The 15,755-nt window shown below is 39.0% G+C and overlaps 1 protein-coding gene across 5 annotated transcripts in view; it reads left to right on the forward strand.

The window, feature by feature from the left end:
- CORIN (corin, serine peptidase) overlaps positions 1-15,755 on the forward strand; it is a 266,093-nt gene that overhangs the window by 190,063 nt on the left and 60,275 nt on the right. For all 5 annotated transcript variants that reach the window (XM_011927324.1, XM_011927327.1, XM_011927328.1 and 2 more), the window contains 3 exons: positions 991-1,107; positions 4,546-4,653; positions 13,479-13,710. In XM_011927324.1, the coding sequence (XP_011782714.1) occupies positions 991-1,107; positions 4,546-4,653; positions 13,479-13,710 (457 nt within the window). The remainder of the gene's footprint in view (positions 1-990; positions 1,108-4,545; positions 4,654-13,478; positions 13,711-15,755) is intronic.

Below are 15,755 nucleotides of genomic sequence, written 5' to 3' on the forward strand. Positions count from 1 at the left end.
TAATTGGCTTATAATTTGAGGCAAAAATAGAAATGTGGATTACATATTTTTTATTTTGACATAAGAAAAGTCATATAAAAAGTCACAATGTGTAGCTCTCCTCTTCCCTGAAATGGATTTGAAGTGGAATGTCCTTCGAGTCCTTGCTTAGTGGACATAGTGGAACAGAGTGGACTGTATCTCACTAGATCTTGGAGAAGCAAGGACGTGGTGCTCAGATAGAACACTTCTGGTGTGGAGCCTTGACTCAAGAACAGAGAGGTCATAATATTAGTAATTCAGTGAAGGCTAAGGTCACATGATCCATAGGTTTCCAATACTCTAAAAGACAATAGGTATAGACTTCAGAAAACCCATAGGAATTGGAAGGTTAATGGATATTAGGCCATCCCTTTCAAATATCAGTTGTCATAAACAAGTGTTGAAGTGTTTATTAGGTGTTAGTTACTATGCGAGTTCTTTCCCATATACTATTTTGTTGGCTTATGAGGTTAAGTAGATAAATAATGAAATATTTGGGCTGGGAGTCCAAAAAGCTTGCCTTCACATTCTGGCTGTAGCCCTTAGTCATGGGACTTTGAGCAAGTACTATGCTCTATTAAACTTTAGTTTCTCATCTGTAAAACGAAGATGATAATATCTACTTTACAAGATTTATGTGAGAATTTGAGATTATATACACAGTGCAGTTAGGACTGCTCTTGCCATATAATGAACCCTTTACAAATTGTCGTTTTTATTAGTAAGTGGATCATGATACTTCCATCACTGAAAACAATCACGCAGTTCTCAAGAAAAAGTTAATTTTTGGTAAGTGCTGTTCAATGAGGCAGGAAAAATTCTAGAAATAAAATCAATGATATGTTCATTTGTGTACGCAGAACACCCTGTTTCTTAGCGATGCCTGATAAATGGCTATTGTTTATTTGATGTGCAGATTGAGAGAGAAGAATTAATAAATAAAGTGAATATTGTTCTGACCCTTCCTAGCCTGTCACAGCCAGGGTCTAGTGGAATGCAGAAATGGACAATGTATCCCCAGCACTTTTCAATGTGATGGCGACGAGGACTGCAAGGACGGGAGTGATGAGGAGAACTGCAGTGGCAGTAAGTGTGTCCCACCACCCCAGAACATTCTTTTACTGGTGGTCCTCTGCTTGGGAACAAAGAAAAATATTTGAAGTTGCTTAAGTAGGATTCCCATGTAAATAATCCCAGATTGCCTAACACAGTGGTCCTCACAGACTAGTCAGCCAGGAAACGCTTTCTTGTGCTAAACATAATTCTCAAGCAACTTACACTGAAAATCATTCCTCAGTTGAGACACCTGAACAGCATGGTCAAATTCACTTAACTGTTCTATGGGAAAAGCTGTGATAAAGAGAGAAGTTTAGTATATAGCATCCAATTAAATCAGATTAGATTCTGGTGAGAAGAAATTGGCTTCTGAAAGGAAATGCAATGGCTTCCTAAAATAATCATGTTCAGAGAAGCAGTTTAATGCCTCTTATTACCAAGCAATACACTTTAAAAGGATTTGATATGTGTGTGTGAATCTCAAAAAGAAAAAGTAGGTCCAATAAATTGTTTTTTAAATGTAATTTATGTCTGTCAGAAAAGAAAGTTCTACACAGATTGTTTTAAGCTCTAATATGTGTGGAAGCTTCTCAGTAGGGGCTGGGTAAGAATATCCCTAGACTCAAAAATCACATTTGTGTATACTACACAGGCACAGCCTAGTTGTTAAGTACATGGTTGTTGCAGCCCTGATACCCGGGATCAAGCCTCGGTCTACTATGGTGATTTTTGGCAAGACACTTGCAACTCGTATAGGTCTCGGTTTGTGTGTCTGTACACTCAGAATAGTGATAACTACTTCATAATGGTGGCACATGGTGAAAACTCAATATATGTGAGCTTTTATTACATGACTATTACATTAAAGCATATCTTGTGCTGTGTATATTCATAATCAGCCACTGAGACTGGTCACCTATAGGTAAATTAGTTTTGTCATAATGCATATTGATCATTAGAATAACTTTAATGGAAAAGTGCCCAAGATCTAAAGGGAGAGCTTTTCAATCACGGACTTATTACATAAAAATAATATATAAAGAGTGCTTTGTTTTACCAGTTTTTAAATTCAGAAGGAAATCCTCTATTAAACATAATTTATTGTGTGCGTATCAACTGAGCACTTCCCTTTGCATCAAACTCTTCTTCCTTTCTGTATAATTCAACTCTGAAATAATTTTGGATTTTTCATGATGAAATGGCAGACTTTGTAGATTATTTCCTTACATGTGTGAGATGTAAGAAAGTCATATGATAAAATAGATTTAAAAGTAAAATTTTAGTATCTTTATATTGTTTAATGAATTCAACTTAAAAAATGTATATTGTGGTGTTTATATGTGGCCATCCCCTGGGAATTCAGTGGCAAGCAAAACAGCTGATGGGGCTTGCAGACTCCTGGGGAACATAGGCATGCTACGAATTATTATGCAAGTCAGTGTCTAGCCATGCAGCAACAGAGGCTAAGAAGGGAAATTCAGGGTGCTTCGATGTCATTAATAGTGTGCATGCCCTGGTAAAGCACCTCAGACAAAAATTCACTGAGGAAGAGATCCGGGAGCTCAGACCTGAAAGATGAGTGGGGTTAACCAAGAGGAATGGGGCTTGAAAAAGCAACTGAGACACAAGGCACCGGTTGACCAAAATTCCTGAGGTGGGAAGGTGCAAGGCATGTGTAGGAGGACCATGAGAGAAGGCAGACCATTGTGATTAGAGAGCTGAGAACGAAAGGGGGCCTGGTACTAAATACTATGTAATTTTGAGCACGGGTTGCAGGCTTGTTCTGCTAGACAGGGCTGGGAAGGGAAGCAGGGGCTGCTTCTCCTGAGACTTTGGGTCCTGCTGAAGAGTTAGGCCTTTGAAACTCTTCAGGCTCTGTCCCTGCCTACCTTTCTCATCTCTCTCACCGCCTTTCTCAGTGGTTGAAGCTCCAGTGACTTTGACTTGTGCACCTCCCTCTTCTAGGCCTTTTGCATATGCTGTTTCTCGGCTTGGGAAACCCATCCTTTCCTCTTATCATGACTTGGAAAAGTCCTTTGAGAAACTTCCCCATACTGCTCTCATTGACTTCTATTGCTCTTTAAACGTATTTTAGCTGGGCGTGGTAGCACATGCCTATAATCCCAGCACTTTGGGTGGCCAAGGCAGGAGAATTACTTGAGACCAGGAGTCTGAGGCTAGCCTGGGCAATATAACGAGACCCCCATCTCTATGAAGAAAATAAATAAATAAAAATAAATATGTCTTCCGTAATGCAGTGATCACACAGAATCATAAGGTTTTGTTCAGAATCATACCTCTTATCAGAGCACAAGTCACTTCCAAGGAGATATCATGCCATTTTGTCTTTTAATGCTTAGTGCCTAGCTTGTCACATAGATTGTCACATGGGAGGCACTTAATATTTGCCAAAATAATGAATGCATGATGTCAATAAAATCTCCTTAAGAGCTTAAATTTACAGAAATTGTTTAGGTTTGCTTTGAGAAAAAATTTTGACCCTGATGACATTAAAACAAGAGTGACATCTCTTTTCTGCAAGGCTGTGGTATATTATTTTGCATACTAGTGGTCCTGGAATGGATAAATATTCCAGTATAATAAACATTGTCTTAGAATTATAGATAAGAATGATGATATATACACATATACTATTATTTGTACTTAAAAGTGCCTTGCAAGGTTGTCTAGATTCCAGATGACATGCCTGAAGGTAATTGATCATAATGGGGGAGAGACAGAATGGACAATAATTTATTATCTTCCCCATTTAATCTACAAATGACCAGGAAATCAATGGGAAAAGCAGTCTCCTCTCTACCTACCTTAAGGAAAAATCATTAGGGCAAACATTGATATTACTGCTGTCATTCACTTAGAAAAAAGAAACTCAGTTCTCAAGTCATCACAGCTAGGCTGATGACACTTTCCAAAGACATATTGAAAATATGGGTAACAGCTGCATAACACTTGTATTATGATAAAGTATCCTTACTGTATTGGTGTTGATGCCCTACTTACTACTAGAGAAAGCATTTTACTTAGAGGGAGACTAGAATTGGGAGCAAACGAGTCTTAAACAAATGTCAATTAATATTCAGAATTTCAAGATTTTTATAACATTCTCTCTCCCTCAAATCTCTTGAATTTTATTTTGTAATCAAGTGTTGACACCCATGTAAAATGAAAGCACTGTTTTTTTTTCCATTAAATGCAACAACCTGTTTGTAGTGTAATTTGTCTCTTATTTCTTCATTCCTATTTTGGAACACCTGGATTGTATTTAGTTATCAGGAAAATGAATCCAGAAAGCACCTATTCAAGGTATGTTCAATACTTTTGGAGAAATTGGAAGGAAAGTAAAGTTGTGTTATTCCTCAGTTCCACCAGACATTCCTGATCCTTTAGATCCTTAGGTAAGGAATTTGCAGATGATGAAAGCCAATGTGCCTTTTCCTCCCTCTGTAGGTCAGACTCCATGTCAAGAAGGAGACCGAAGATGCCTCTACATTCCCTGCATTGATTCATGTGGTGGTAGCTCTCTCTGTGACGCGAACAACAGTCTGAATAACTGTAGTAAGTACAACAGCTGACAAATGCAATCACCACATCAGGGGATGCACTCAGCAGTTTTCTTCTGCGTTGACATCCAAATACCGAAGTCTGGAATCCCTCCAAAAAAGTGTACCTGTTTTCTTTTTCTTTTTAAAATGTCACATGTGGTAGCAGAAAAGAAACCAAATGGTCTTAATTAACTTCAGTCAGAAACAAATGTGTCATTGTGAACGACTGTAAATTCACATTGCTTAATATCATTACCATTACTTTCAACTCGGCATTATTTCTCTGAATTATTTTCTTGGCTCCATCTGTAGGCAGATGCTATCTTTCTTCCTTTCTACAGCACAGCTTCAAAAATGGAAATTGTAACGAAGAAGCAAATATGAAGTTCATAGAAATAGCCACATACAATTTTGGCAGTCTGTTCCTTTTATTTGAGACATAGTCCCACTCTGTCGCCCATGCTAGAGTACAGTGGTGCCATCTTGGCTCACTGCAACCTCCGCCTTCCGGGTTCAAGTGATTCTTCTGCCTCAGCCTCCAGAGTAGCTGGGATTACAGTTACTCAACACCCTCAGTGATCCATCTGCCTGGGCCTCCGAAAGTGCTCAGATTACAGACAGTCAGTTCTTTTAATGAAATTTATTCTTGCTTTTCCAGGAACTCTGATGACCTATAATGGTTTTGGAACCATTATGCTAATTTTTTTCGGTGACAGTGTAACAGCTCCAAATGGTGTAAACAGGTGGCTCTAAAATGACTTTCAGGAGGAGGAGTTATTTGGGGAAGACAGAATGGGCGGAAGTGAAAGAGCACCCTAGGGACTCTCCTGGGAAATTGAATCAGAAAATCCCCAGCGACTGATTTCTAGTAATGATTTCTGACTCCTGGGCTCTGTTTTCATATTATACTCACTTCTTTTACATTTGCTAATGGACTTTTGGCTGCATTTTCAGGTTGGGATTAGAAATTAAGAAGCAGGTCAGTCAGCTTTCAGTTGGCAAGACGGTATTCCTTTTTTTTTTTTTTTTCCTGAGACAGAGTCTGGCTCTATCACCTAGGCTGGAATGCCGTGGTGCGATGTCGGCTCACTGCAATCTCCGCCTCCCAGGTTCAAGCAATTCTCCTGCCTCAGCCTCCCGAGTAGCTGGGATTAGAGGCCCATACCACCATGTCCAGCTAATTTATTTATTTATTTATTTTTTGGTAGAGATGGGGTTTCAACATGTTAGCCAGCCAGGTCTCAAACTCCTGACCTCAAGTGATCTACTGGCCTTACAGGAGTGAGCCACCATGCCCAGCCAGGGCATTACTTCTTAATACATGTCCTCTCAGTCCAAGGCCCTTGGAAGCTGGGATGCTGAAAGGCTCGGTCCTTGCATTTGGTACAGTTTTGCGGTCCTAATTTTACCTGGTGACCTTTCTGGGTCACTGTAGAGCTTATAGTGAGTACCTCTGTAACTGTTACGGAGTCTCAAGGGAGTGAAAAAAGGAGTCTGGGAAGGGGATGTAGGCAGGCAGCTAATTAAAAACCCAGGCTGACAGGACTGACTGTGGCATTTAATAACTCTGCCTGGAAGCACATGCCCACCCCTCCTCCATTTCCCATGTAAGAGAACAGTAGATATTAGTCAAACCACAAAATCGACACACTCAAGCTGCCATTTTACTTCCTCTAAACTGATGTAAATAGAAACTGATTTAAATAGAACATACCTATAGATATGCATATATGTGTGTGTGTGTGTGTGTGTATACACACACACACACACATATAACCTATTTGGGCCACTGTTTCCATTGCTTCATTTTGCTCATCTCTCAATCTGCCGTGGAGCTTTTTCAGAGCGATTTCTTTACTTCTCCTTCAATTTGAATAGTGACAGCGTCATCTCAAAGACATGTGTTTATTATTAAAGTTTTGGGGGTTATTTGACATGGAATGACACTTACTATTAGATTCAAAAATGCAGAAAAGGCATTGTTAGCCTGTGTCAAATTTGGGTAAGAAGTAACTGGGTGTGTGTTATCTTTTTTTCTCTATACTTGAAATATTTCAAATTTTAAATATTCAAAACTATGTTGTCTCCTGTCAAAAGAATAAGTTGTAGGAAAGGCAACTGGATAACTCTTAACTCATAGACTTGACCAATATTTGTAGTGTGTACATGATGTTCCAGGCATCGGGATGGGTGATAGGCTTTCTAGTGGGGGAGAAAGGAGACAAGCTTCTAGTTTCCTAGAAGTCACTTTTCAATGTGGGAGAACATATCGTCATCTTCCCACTCATGTATTCTACATTGTTGTCCTCTTTAAGCTCATTAAATACACTCATTTTCCCTAGTGCCTCACTGTCTCGCCAGCTTCCTCATTCACCATGTATATTCTTGCCAACTTCTCTCCACATATATTCAGCAAACGTTTTGCACACACTCTCTTCTGAGTGAAAGGCACTAGGCTAGCCACTCGCTCTCATTACTCCTGTGTAATTAAAAATGGCATATGTGCCTAACTTGCAGTTGAAAGTCAAAATGTTATTCCTGATCTTTCAAAGAACTTCAAGATGATATATGCGTACTTACGTTTCTGTAAAGACAAACAAGTGGCATCTCAGAAAATCCTTCATACACTTGAAAATATGGTTTATTACTTGAAGATGTTTACCACTATCAGAGACTAGTATTACTCAGCTTCTGAGGCACAACTGAACAGTACTTTCTTAGTCTGCTTGATGCCAAAGGAAAACGTGAGTTTGGAGAATGTAGTAGATACTCTGTCTGGTGGAGACAGCTTCTCAATGGAGTTGCCAGGATTCTTGTCCTTGAAGACTCTGATTATTGCCATCCCATAAAATATTATGTGATTTTCTAATGGTCCCTAAAGATATACTGGGTGGGACCCAGTCATCAGTATTTTTTAATTCTGCAAATGACTTCAATGTATAGCCAATGTTGAGAATGTATTGCTCTAGTGCCTATTTATGACTGGGCTGCAGGAGTATGTGAGAACTCTGAAATAGAATATGAAAAGGTTTGTGTATTCCCATGTGCATTTTTCAGTGGAGAAGCTTATTTTAAATTCACAGAAGTGCCTACAGCTTTTTAAAAAAGCCTAAAAACCGCATTTCTGAAGATACGTAGTTTTTTCAAGAAATAGCTTTTAGCAGCCTGTGTTGCTATGTCCAGTCACAACCCAGCATCTTTAACATTTCTGTGCCATGTTGGGAGGCAAAATAACACATGTGTCCTTGCCTTTGAGGATAGGAGAAGGAATGCTATTCCCCTCATTCTGGTGTGGAGGGACTAATCCATCATTTCTCCGTTATGCAATCGAGACAATGGGGAGAACCTACAAAAGTGACTCCTGGGCATGTCTCTCTTGCCTCTCTGAGCCCACGCTGACCATGGCTGTGAAATCCAGGCATGGCTGTCGTGTCCCAGGCCCTCTCTCAAGCCTCTCACAGTGTTCATCAACCTTTAGTTCTATGCCTACTCGTGCGTTTCCCCCCCTTACTCAACACCAAGGAAGAAATGAACAGGTTTGCTTTTTGAATAATTCCCTAAGGATCTAGCAATTTCCTGCTCTCTCTTTGCAAGCTTCAACTGGTAGGAGTAAATGGTGTAGTCATGTGGTAGAGAAGCCAATCACCATAATGGTTACAGACTTCTGTCCTTAGGAGCAAATAGTAGAGGAGAGGAATGATGTATTTACAAAAGCATCTCCATGTGCATTTTCTAATAAGTGAAAAAAGGATTGAATAGAATATTACCATTTGGTAACACATTAAATTAATGAGTGAAGACATGAAGCATCTACAGCTGCTAACATCACAAAAAGAGGGAAATCAAAATGATGTGGCTTCTGGTGAAAGAACAGCTCAGCCACCTCTAGTCTTGCCAGTGGAATGAAGCCCAGTCCATTCCTGTTGATTCAGCTGCCAAGGTTTGGAAAGAGAGAGGATGGGGAACATGTTTAACTTCACCAGGAGTGTGCGATAAGCAAGATTCAGAAGCTGGTATATAGCTTACAAGTCAAATGTCTGGGTTCTTCCATAGTCAAATTATAAAGAAAAACAAAGGAATGGAGGAGGAACCCAAAGACTATCAGAGACTTAAAAGACAGGACAAATTTCAAAAAATGGGCAAGCCTCAATTACAATATCCAGGCGTGGTACACACTTAGGTAATAAAATTATAAAGAAGGCCGGGCGTGGTGGCTCACACCTGTAATCTCAGCACTTTGGGAGGCCGAGGCGGGTGGATCACGAGGTCAGGAGATCGAGACCATTCTGGATAACACGGTGAAACCCCGTCTCTACTAAAAATACAAAAAAATTAGCCGGGTGTGGTGGCGGGCACCTGTAGTCCCAGCTACTTGGGAGGCTGAGGCGGGAGAATGGCACGAACCCGGGAGGTGGAGCTTACAGCAAGCCAAGATTGTGCCACTGCACTCCAGTCTGGACAACACAGCGAGACTCCATCTCAAAAAAAAAAAAAACACACACACACAAAACAACAACAACAACAACAAAAAAACATAAAGAAGAACAAGGAAGTGATAACAATAAAACTCACTAGTTACTTTGTGGGTAAATGAGATGGTTGAGATAAGACGAGATATATGGAAGGTTTCTGTGGTATCTGCCTGAGTTCAGTTTCTTGACCTGGGAGGTAGTTATGAGGATGTTCACCTTAAAATAATATCAAACTATTAAAAATAATAATGTTAAAGAGGCATTTAGAGTTTGAGGCAAAGATGAATTTTTGAACATGATTATATATGCTGCTAGATGTAGAAAAGTCACATTTTTCATGTAAATGACCATCGTTTAATACATGATTTCTAGTAACTTCAGAGTATCACATCATAAGGATATAACACCATTGAGTTAACAATCCCATCTTTAGGTCGAATTGAATGAATCTTGTTTCAGACTTTTAGAGGTGGAATATCATTGAGATTCCATCGGGATTTTTTTTTTTTTGACAGATCTTCATTAGACCTCATCTGTGTTCAGGACACTGTACTGGGTACTACATCAAACTTACATCAGAAACACAGTTCTGCCACCTTAAAATATCCTCACGTTTGTGATGTGATCTCCCTCTAGTGGCGATTGTAAATCAGGCTCAACCGTTAGCCTAATGCTTAAGATAAAAAAGGTTATTGATATCATAAATCATAGAATTTGGGGTTGACAGGTATATTGAGAGTTTATCTTGCTTAGCATTCTGTGAAGAATGCTTTTGAAGGAATAAAACTCAAGATCCAATAAACCTTACCGCATTCAATACAGATCTCCAGAATAATGTATGATCATTACTTAATCCTTTCCTCTTCCTTGGTTCCTAAACACTTAAAGTTGTATCTTAACCCAAATCAAAATGATACATTCTCCATATATAAGAAAAAGAAAAATTATTCATGTGATGTGTTCTATTAATCATCTTCAATGAAATACATCAATAAAAAGTTAAACCTTGATGGGGTGGTAGAGAAAGAAAGAAAGGGAGGGTATGCCCAAGGAAAGAAAGGACTGCATCAAAAATATCTGTAAGTGTACCAACTGTATAAAAGTTTAAGTGTATTAAAGATATCAGGAAAAAAGCATAGAGTTAGAGCTGCATGTGCTGACTTGTAAGATGGTCATGACAAATAAGCAACAAAAGCAAATTGAAGGGTGATAGGAATGGTATGCTTCTGCTTTGGCAAAAGTAAACACAAAGGCGTTGTATGGATAAACGTGAGCAAGGGAAAGATATGGAAGCCTTCTGTTGGCTTGCAGGGAAAGTGACAGAAAGGGGAGTGGAAAGATGTTGAACATTTCTTGCTGCATCTTTGTAGTGTTTTTATCATTATGAAAAACATGCATTTTAAAATCTTGTAACAAAATATTTAAATGTTACTTCTTGTCTTAGTTCAGACTGCTATAACAAATCATTATTGCTTGTAAACAACAGACATTTATTTCTCACAGTTCTGGAGGCTGGAAGTCTGAGATGAGTTTGCTAGCATGGTCAGGTTCTGGTGAGGACCCTCTTCTTGGCTGCAGATGGCCAACTTTTCACTGTATTCTCACACTATGAAAAGAGGATGAGAGAGATCTCTGTGGTCCCTTTTATAAGGGCACTAATCCCATTCTTGGGGGCTGTACTTACAACTGACTCACCTCCCAAAGGCTCCACCTCCTAATACCACCACATTGGAAGTTAGGATTTCAACATATGAATTTTGAGGGAACACAAACATTTAGTCCATAATGTCCAACCCCTCCCTCACAAATCACAGGAAAGGACAAAGTGAACCGACCAACCCCAAACCTCTTCTGTTTACTCTTCTCTCCACTCTGACTCATCCTCAAGGTTGTGCCAACCTTGCAGTGTTGTGTCTACTTCAGGAAACTGAGAGTCATATTACACTTCATCCGTCTTTTTTTCTTATCCAGCCAATGTCAGCCTCCTTATAAATATAATATCTGTGATACCCACAGATTCTTTAAATTAAGAAGTAGTCCTGGAGATGTTTTGGTATTTCAGCCCAGTCCTTATTGCGAATCTATTTGCCGTATACCACTTCTTAGTCAAATAATTAAATTTAATTTGAATAATCACTCTCAATAAGGCATGGGGTCTTTGGTCTGCCTGGGCCAATTTTACCAGGACACTTACTTGCTTGCCTCTCCCCTCAGGGAATGTGGCACATCTTCTGCAAACAGAGAGAGAGCTGGGAGCCTCTCAGCTATATTCTCCCAAAGCTGCACAAACCACATTTACCCTTGGAGGGAGTGTTAGTCTGTTTTCACACTGCTGATAAAGACATACCCCAGACTGGGCAATTTACAAAAGAAAGAGGTTTAATGGACTTAGTCCCACATGGCTAGGGAGGCCTCACAATCACGGTGGAAGGTGAAAGCCATGTCTCACATGGTGGCAGATAAGAGAAGACTGAGAGCCAAGTGAAAGGGGAGACTGCTTATAAAATCATCAGGTTTTGTGAGACTTATTCACTTCCATGAGAACAGTATGGGGGAAACCGCCCCCATGATACAGTGATCTCCCACTGGGTGCCTCCCACAAAACGTGGGGATTATGGAAGCTATAATTCAAGATGAGATTTGGGTGGGACACAGTCAGACCATATCAGAGGGCTTCCCAGGTCACTCTTGCTCTACCTTTTCCCTTTGGACTTCTACCATTTTGTTCAATATGTCTGTCTTAGTGTGTTCAGGCTGCTACAATAAAATGTCATGGATTGGGTGGCTTAAACAACAAACATTTATTTCTCACAGTTCTGAAGGCTGGAAGTGCAGGATCAGGATGCTGGCAGACTTGGTCTCTGGTAACAGGCTGCTTCCTGGTTTGCAGACAGTTGCCCTCTTGCATTTCCTCACATGGCTGAGAGTGAGAGCTTTAGTCTCTTCTCCTTCTTATAAGGACTTTAATCCCATATAAATGCCACCCTCATCTAGACCTCATCAAAACCTCATCACCTCCCAAAGGCCCCACCTCCAAATACTATCACATTGCAGGTTAGATTTTCAGCATATGAATGGGGGATACACAAATGTTCAGTTCATGCAAACTCTATCCTAGCCTGTTCACATTCTACTATAGCTACCAGTACATGCGTCCTTTTTCCTATCGAGATTGTGGAGTTTCTCAGTGGCAGAGACAATATTTCTCATTACTCTTACAGTTACAGTGCCTAGGATAGTCCGTGATGCATTTTCATCCCTTCATTCTGGCACTGTGCTAGGTGTAGACTTTGAGATCCAGAGATAAAGTCTCATTTCACAATAATCTCAGGATTCTGTGGGGGAGGCAAGTAAGTAAATAAAGAATATGGCAGAATGCAATGAGCATATGGTGGGTATGTGCCTACGATGCTATTGCACTCAGAAGAGACTCATTCTGGAAGTAGTAAAGGGAAGAGTGGTTGGCTAGGAAGGTTTCCTGGAAGAGGTATTGTGCTGAGTCTTCCAGACCACAGAGGAATTAGCTTGGTGGGGAAGATGGGAAAGCGTTAATCCAGGCAGCAGGTGCTGTATGCACCTGGCAGCTAGAACCATGACCACCTTTGGGGACATAATTATGAGCATGTTATAAAAAAGGAGTTAAGACAGGAGCAAACAGGGTGCATAAAGATATGCGATTCTTAAAATATCTGGTGTTATAAGGGAATAGATTTTATTACAGCAGAGATACTGTTGATTGGATAATCACAGGCAATGAAGCTGAAAAGTCAGGCTAGAGTTGAAGTATAAAATAGCCTCAGATTTCAAGCTAAGGGATTTGGATATTGTCTCATTAGCAAGAAGTATCCAACAGATCTGAGCCTCCTCTTGCCCTGAAATCTTGTAGCCTTATATTTAAGCACATTGATCAACAATAAAACATATAGACAGAAGTTATCTAATTGCCTATTTAGTCAAATTCATTAATTAGTTTAGTGACAGTGAACATGATGGGGCTATCCTATTTTAGTAGTAATGAGTAAATCAGAAGAAGAAGATGAATTGGAGTCAATAAAAGGAATGATTAAAGAGAGTCATCTTTATATAAGATGAGCCAAGGGAAAAAATAAGGAAGGACTTTCTAAAGCATGATATTGTCACAGTGTTAGCAACTACATATGCAGAAATGAATCTTAGTTGCCAGGGCACTTCACTAATCAACTTACTTATTTTCAATACCCATAAAAAACGTTGTATACTACTGGCATTCTAGTCTTAGCTACTCTAAATAAAGAAAGAATAAAATAGACTTCAAGTTTGTAAAACTTACAGAAGTTGTTTTTATATGTGCAATTTAAAAATATCTGTGTGTATGTTTCTTTGTTAGGTCAATGTGAACCAATTACATTGGAACTCTGCATGAATTTGCCCTACAACAGTACAAGTTATCCAAATTACCTTGGCCACAGGACTCAAAAGGAAGCATCCATCAGCTGGGAGTCTTCTCTTTTCCCTGCACTTGTTCAAACCAACTGTTATGAATACCTCATGTTCTTTGCTTGCACCATTTTGGTACCAAAGTGTGATGTGAATACAGGCCAGCGTATCCCCCCTTGCAGGTAATATGATGGGATCTCCCCCAGTCCCTTATTTTGCCTCAGAGAGAACCAAGGGGTGAAGACTTAGTTGAATTTGGACAAAGTAAATTTCCCTGAGGAGCTCTGCATTTAACAAATACCTCATATTTAACAAGTAAGACAAAGAAGTATAAGTTGTAAAATGAATATTTGAGTCAGAATTCATTAACAAAGTACCAAACAAGAGAGGTATGAACATCCTTTGATGATAGTTTATATGTTTTAGTCAAATAAATTCAGAGGTATTTCATTCTGTTGTATTAAAAAGTATTTTTAAAAAAACTATGTTAGTAGAAAAGGGATATATCTGCCTCTTTTTCTGGCAACACTGATGTATTTAAAACGCTGCACTCTGACAGCACTTGTTAGAGATATGACACAAGACATTGCGCCAGCCTCACAGATTGGACAGGGATGGACATTGCTGACATTTCTCTGCCTGTTTGAATGAAATAAGATGCACTATTTCAAGAGTGCAGCTTGGACTTTGAATATGAGTGATATTCTGGTGTCAAGACTATTGTTCCAGAGTCCATATTTGAGTTAAAATCTTGACCCTTCTCTAGTTTCTGGGTAGCCCTTAGACAGATTCCTGAGTCTCTCTCAGCCTCAATTCCTTTACGTGTACAATAAAGGTTAGTAATGGTTGTTGGGTTGTATTGTTTTGAGATCAAATGAATGTAAAGGGCTTCTGATTCATTGTAGTGATCCCTGAATGGACAATAGCTGTGATGATAGCACAGAAACACAATAGCTTCTTGGCAGTCTGTCCCTTTGCTGTGCCATGTGTTAGGCATTGTAGTTAGAGGGTTTGCATATACAAGATGACTCTCAGAAGTGAATTACTACTCTCTTCAGTGCTGTTTTCCCTCAAGGGGTGGGTATACAAATGTGCTGGCCTAAATGTGAGTAGCAACTGCAGAAACCATATGTTGGGATCAGAAGTCATACAGAGTTTTTTTTTTTTTTTTTTTAGCAGTAGTATTAATATAGTGGACAGAAGAGAAAACAATAAATTATATGCTGAATACCAAATGGATGACAAAGTAAGGGCATCTATAGAGACAGGACAGGAAATAATAAAATTTCAAAATCACTTGGGGGACTGAACAAATTATACCAATAGAGAAAATAAAAGTAAATGTTAGCTGGTGTAGAAATAATTCTGAAAATTTCTGCTAAGTACTTTTAAAAGTATCTCTAATAAAACATCTACCAATTTTATGTTAAAAAGCTGCTTCTAAATCTTACTTCACTTTTGCTAAGCAAGGTCACTGATAGTGAATAATTTCCTATTAATAGTGCTTAACAATTTCTGGCATTTGACTTTCTTTTCATATGTAGATAAAAATTTCCCTAAAGCAGCACTTTCTGCTGTAAATGTAAATGTGAATTTATATCCAGATATAATTTATAATTTCAGGGCTTAAGTTCCATATTAAAATGCCTAAGACAAGCATGATCATGAAGTGTTGTTCAATCAAAATTTTGGTAAATTTCTTTTAGATAACTTTATTTCTTTTTTTCAGGTTCACCCATACATCTTTCATTTTCAGCGTCTATCACTGTGAATTTTATATTTTGATATTTGTTTATAAGAAATTTGTGAATAATATGCTAATAAACTCATAAAGTGATATGTAGTTGCTTTTGCCTGGTTTTGCTAGGTCTGTTTATTAATTTTAACATTGAATATTTTAGCTATGAGACTGAAAAATCTAACATTATCGAGTCCTTACAATGGGCTAAATACTTGAGGATCGTTACGAGTGCACTCAAAATAACCTTTTGAGTGAGGTGTGTGTCATCAGAGGTGCTGCTTACAGCTGAGCACTACGAGGACTATGATAAGAACAGTGCCCCCTGGAGTTGTGCTGCTGCATATTGTAATTTCCATTTTACGGAAAAAAATAGGAAGTGGTAGAGTCAGGCACCATACAGTCTTGTGTATAAATATGACTAATTTAAAATAGCAGCCACAATTGAGTTACATACAGTTTTTATAAATTTGCAACAAAGCTAGTTAG

This window comes from Colobus angolensis, unplaced genomic scaffold (genome assembly GCF_000951035.1).
Source record: "Colobus angolensis palliatus isolate OR3802 unplaced genomic scaffold, Cang.pa_1.0 Scaffold71, whole genome shotgun sequence".
Taxonomy (NCBI): domain Eukaryota; kingdom Metazoa; phylum Chordata; class Mammalia; order Primates; family Cercopithecidae; genus Colobus; species Colobus angolensis.